The sequence below is a fragment of the Salminus brasiliensis genome, chromosome 6 (genome assembly GCF_030463535.1).
Source record: "Salminus brasiliensis chromosome 6, fSalBra1.hap2, whole genome shotgun sequence".
Lineage (NCBI taxonomy): Eukaryota > Metazoa > Chordata > Actinopteri > Characiformes > Bryconidae > Salminus > Salminus brasiliensis.
Genome location: NC_132883.1, coordinates 20,598,907 through 20,604,599, shown reverse-complemented (window position 1 = coordinate 20,604,599; position 5,693 = coordinate 20,598,907). Strand labels below are relative to the sequence as shown.

The 5,693-nt window shown below is 43.1% G+C and overlaps 1 protein-coding gene across 1 annotated transcript; it reads left to right on the top strand.

Annotated features, from left to right (window-relative positions):
• The first annotated feature begins 226 nt into the window (after positions 1-226).
• cldn5a (claudin 5a) lies at positions 227-2,765 on the top strand. The gene has a single exon (XM_072681953.1). The coding sequence runs from the start codon at positions 478-480 to the stop codon at positions 1,123-1,125; it is 648 nt and encodes a 215-aa protein (XP_072538054.1). The 5' UTR covers positions 227-477; the 3' UTR covers positions 1,126-2,765.
• The last annotated feature ends 2,928 nt before the right edge of the window (positions 2,766-5,693 follow it).

Genomic DNA, 5,693 nt, shown 5'->3' with positions numbered 1-5,693 from the left:
GTGTGTGTGTGTGTGTGTATGTTCCAGACTGCTGTTCTTGCTCCTCTTCTCCCTCCCTATGCCTCTCTCTCTCTCTCTCCCTCCTCCCTCCCTCAATGATTAACCGCTCAGCTTCCTTCGTTCCCCATTGGTCAGCAGCAGGATGCGCTCCTTGCTGATTGGCTGAAAGTTTTGCTTTGGACTCGAACCCCTCCTCCTTCTTCAGGCGACCCTCCGCGGCTGTGCTATTATTCTCCTCCACTTGCCTTTCCAGAGCAGTGTGAGGAAAGACCGTTAGCCTGCTGGACGCACGGAGCGGGGTGATGAGCTTTACCTGAGAACCTCTGAAACTTTTTTATCACCTCGGAAACTTTCAGTCAGAAAACAACAACTTTTTTTTTTCAGCAGACCAGTCCAGGGCAGCGTCCTTCTGCTAGAGAAGCGGACCATCACCTCCAACACACAGGTATCTTAAGTAAAACAAGGCAGGGGGAAAAAATGGCCTCGGCCGGTCTGGAGATCCTGGGGCTGTCGCTGTGCGTGCTGGGCACGCTGCTGGAGATGGTGGCGTGCGGCCTGCCCACGTGGAAGGTGACGGCGTTCATCGAGGCCAACATCGTGGTGGCGCAGACCATCTGGGACGGCCTGTGGATGTCGTGCGCCGTGCAGAGCACGGGCCAGATGCAGTGCAAGGTGCACGACTCGATGCTGGCGCTCACCCCCGACCTGCAGGCGGCGCGCGCGCTCACCGTCGTCTCGTCCGTGCTCGCCGTGCTCGGCCTGACCGTGGTGGTGGCGGGCGCGCAGTGCACCAACTGCATCCGCGAAGAGCGCCTGAAGGCGCGCGTGGTGGCCGCCGGCGGCGTGCTGTACATCGTCAGCGGCGCGCTCGTGCTCGTGCCCCTCTGCTGGATGGCCAGCAACATCATCTCGGACTTCTACAACCCGCAGGTGCCCACGCCCAAGAAGCGCGAGATCGGCGCCGCGCTCTACATCGGCTGGGCGGCCACGGCGCTGCTGCTGCTCGGCGGCTCCATCCTCTGCTGCTCGTGTCCTCCCAGCTCCAGCGGCTACTCCGTCAACTACGTTCCCACCAAGAGGTCCACCACGGCCAACGGAGACTACGACAAGCGGAATTACGTCTAGGTGCACATTTTTTTTATTCATTTAATGTAAAAAAAAAAGAAAAAAAAAAGAAGACAAAACAAAACAACAACAACAAAAAAAAAAAAACTAAATGTAAATGACTTTATTGTTTTTTTTTTTTTTTGAGTTTTTTTTAATGAAGCTTCATGGACCTTTGATACTACTGAGAGAAGCTCAAATGGACTGTTGATTTTTTTACTCTCGGACTGTTACTCGTGTTGTGTTTGGGTTCGTGCCTGTTGGAAGGAGGGCTGAGAAGAGGTAAAAGCAGCGGTAATTTTAGGTACCTTCACAGCAAAATCCCCAGTGCTGAATGAAAACGAATGAACGAGTTATGAATGAACTCTTACAGTTTTTTAATAGAAGTTTTATAGAAGCACATTTCTCTTTACCTCAAATGCAGTCCGGCCAAGACGTAGTGGGAGCCGTAAAGTGGAGGTATGATGCTAATGCAGAGACAAGGTAGACTAACGGAAGTCTTGTCACCCAACACCTATGATATTGGACGTGTGTAAAAATATAGAAGCACAATCCAGTCTTGTCTGATTAGCTCAATTAAAAAATAATAATAATTATGATTTTTTTTAAAAATGGTGTAAATGTATTATTATTGTTTTTTAATTATTATTAATCTTTTTTTTTTTTTTTTTTACTGAACTACTACACTACTAAAGTGGGCAAAACTGTATATTGGAATATACATTCAGCTACATAGAAGAATACATAGAAATTATGCCGATGTTGATGTACCCTGTAGATGCTCATTCAACACTGAGGTTGAACATTCAGTATGGTTTTATGCCAACTGTAGTCTATAGACTATTACTAAAGGTAATAATTTGCCTGTACTTAGAACAGAAACTTGTCAGAAGCCCTTTATAATAGGAGCCAGTCTGCTTTTTTCCAATGCGCAGGTAAAAGTGACCGAAGTACCAGAAGTCCTGGCTACTAAACACTGTACATGTTCATTCAGTACCATAGTGGATAGCTCAGCACCATGTTGTGGTAAAGAAAAGTGTGTGAAACACTGTAAATGCACCACTAAACTGCCTTCGTTCAGTGCTGTTATGTTAGGTCAACACATCGATGTTCATACAGCGGTGGGGGTTTTGCTGTGTTGCTTTCAGTTTAGGCCAAAATCATGTATGTAGATTAAAGCTTTAGCTCTTTTGACCTTGACTTTTGAGTTGTTTACCGTTATGGAAATGTCTTACTGTTATATCTGAATAACTGTCTGAGGTGGTTGGTCAGTGTCGGCGCAATTGTTATGCAGTTGTTATGCACACACGTTCTGCCTCCGCGGACACAGCTGGACAAGACGGCAACTCCTGACTGCTCCGGACAAAAGCCTACCCGCAACGAGGTGCTCAGTAAAGTGGAAAGTGCTCCAAAGGACAGTCCAGACCTGGCCAGGGCTACAGTGCTCTCCAGCGTGGAACTAACTCCGCTGGACATCTGTTGCCAGTGCCTTGTTATGATGGAACTGGTCATTTTCCTGTGACCTTTTTAACAAGACCATCAGTGCCAAAAGCTGTCTGCAGTAGTTTGGCTGAAACTCTTATTTTTGTAACTTCCAAAAATGGCCTTGTGTGTTCCATGTTGTTTTGAATACTGTTTTGAATAAACATTTATTATGATAATACATGAGCATTTATTTCAGCCAAAAGACAACAGAACACCACAGCCGTGCCAAAAAGGCCCCATGAGTGACCCCAACAATCTTCCAGCATCCTGACCCTACTTTTGAGGATGAGCTGTTCTTGTTTCTTGGAAGGAGCTTTGAGATGGCTGGTTGCAAAAGCAACTTTGCTGCTCTCGCTCGCCTACTGAAGTGTTTGTGTTCTAGAAATGTCCCTCACTTCTTCCGACTCCCCCCTTCCCACACTCGCACACACCCACCCACGCTTCTTCCCGCCAACGGATTGTCCTCGCGTGACTGCTTGACCATCACAAGTCTTAATTAGACTCCCTGGAAGCTTGCACGACCTAAAGTGGGGTTACACTCCGGTACACAGCCAATTAGAGCCACGCTACGTTTTTCTTTTCCTCTCTATATAATGCTGCTGGTGTTTTCTACGCTGAGGGACAACATGGGAAAGTGTATGATTGGATTAGAGTGAGCCTGGGCTGAAGAATAGCTCTGTATTTGCGAGAGCAAAAGCAATATCTCTAGTGCTTTTAGAGTGGGCTTTGTTCGTTGCACTTTTGGACATATCCAAAGCTCCATTGTTTAAGGCTCTTAGTTGGTCATATGCCTGCTCAGGGCATGTCGGTCACACCAAAAACAGCTCAAACTCTTTCACCTTGCACACATGCCTAAAAGTGAGCCACATTTCAGCCATATTTATTTCAATTAACCGATTCATGAAAACTATTCGTTTTACATAAGCCTTAAAGTCATTATTGCGTTATTTACTCTTTAAAAACGTCTCGCTGAAAAGTTCTCTGCCTGTAATGCCACTCAAATGTGAACAAAAGGCCAAATAAAATAATCACACACATAAAACAAAAGTTTAATAATCATTATCTGCCTCAAGTGTAGCGCACAGTTGATTATTAAGGGTAATAATTTCTTCGTATATAAAAAAGAAACCTTCTCAAAACACTTTTATAATGGAAGTCAATGGGCAGTTGCTTTAAGACAATGTGGTTTTTACTGTTTTATTAAGGGCAGGAACAAGTGTCAAATTTTTCGTTTGGGTGATTAACCGTATGCAGCAGACTTAGTGAACAGAGATCAAGTTGAAAAACGGCGGAGAATTCCTTTAATTGTGGAAAAGAGAGTGGCTATACAGTAAAACTGGAGAGTTCCCTCTCAGTCCAGGCACTTGCTGTGTTTTATGGGTGCACTGACAGTGCTGGCATCCCCCGCTTCTCCACTATAGTCTCTGGCACAATGGAGCATATCTGGATCTCCCAGGCCTAGACGAGTTCTTTCAGCTCCCATTGTGGGATTGTTAGTTCCAGTCGCCCTGTTGAAGTAGAGGAGGTTACGAGGCAGACTAAGTGTGTGTGTGTGTGTGTATGTGGGCAATAGGGGGAGGGGAGGGGATTTTTTTTTTTTAAAGGACCCTCATTCCAAAGTGAACAGAGGCACACAGGGGCAGCCACGACGTCATTAAAGAACCTTCGTCATGGCAACCACAAAGAACCTGTAGTTGCCTGGTGACGGAACCCCATAATGTGGTCATATGGACGAGGACAATGAGGGCCCCGTCGATACACATTCCAAGACGGAGGGAGGGAGAGAGAAAGGGGGTGAGGACGGAGAAAGAGAGAGAGAGAGAGACAAGGGGGGGGGAGGGGGGGTTGGGGTGGACAGAGTTGGGGTCAGGGTAAACTACAGTGTGTAGAGTGTACAGTTATCTTAGGTATCAGAACCAAACCTTGTATCTCCAAATAAGGAACTTGAATGTCAGTTAATGCAAAATGAAAAAAGCCAAAAATGGCAGTGATTTCTAAGCTATGCTGTAGTACTGCAGTCTAATAATGTTAGGGTTACACATAACCCAACTCAAACTCAACGCAAAGCTCAGTAAACAAAATGTAAACTTTGGTAATAAGTTTTCTTATTATCCTACACATATTTGGTCCCCATAAAGAACCAAATACATGGCCACACACACACACAAATATTGTATTACATTTGCATTCTTATTACCTGTGTATGTAATGAGAACCTATTACATACATTATCAATAGCTTTCATTTAGCATTTTTGTTATTTATTTTGTTATTAATTAAATTAATTAACATTTACATTTTAGTTACTACAAACATAATGTTTTATGTTTTAAATTTCCATTCAGTTATTTCTGTTTTGTAAAAATTTATCTGATCTAAATTTTATTAAAAAAATTCAATCATTTATTATAATTTATTTATTATATAAATTATTTAAAAAAATTATTTATTTGATTTATTGATTACTTTATCTTAATTTAACTATTTTTATGGTTTATTTAAATGTTAGACATCTTATACATATATCATGTAATATATACAGATTTATCTTTATTTCTAAATCCATATTTTCTATTTTCGGCTCAGGCACACTAAGTGGACAAAAGTATTGGGACACCTGTTCATGCATTGCTTGCTCGAAAAAATCAGTGGTATGAAAAACAGTTTAACCTTCTGCCTTTGTCGGCGTAACTGTTAGCGATGGAGCACCACCATTCCAGAGAACACAGTCCCACTGCTCAACACAACACAACTGCATTTGCACATATGGACATATAGTGTATATTGTAAATGAGGGTCACCCTCAATGCACTTACCAGTCATATATTCCCCTAACCCCAAATGTAGTCAACCGGCCAAGACATGTTTTAGCCACATTAGCCTTGTAGCTCCAGTGTAAAACTACAGAAGCAAACCTCTTGTGCTCATGTATTTAACTTTTTCCGGGGACTAAATGTGTGTAAGAAGTGTAAGAATCATTCTTTTAAAGCATTATTGTTCCTAGTAGAAGGCCTTAGGTGTCTTTAGAGATCTACAGATGTAGTTATAGGCTTGTTTGTCTGAATATGTAAATTAACATTTGGCAGAAATTTGATTTACACTTT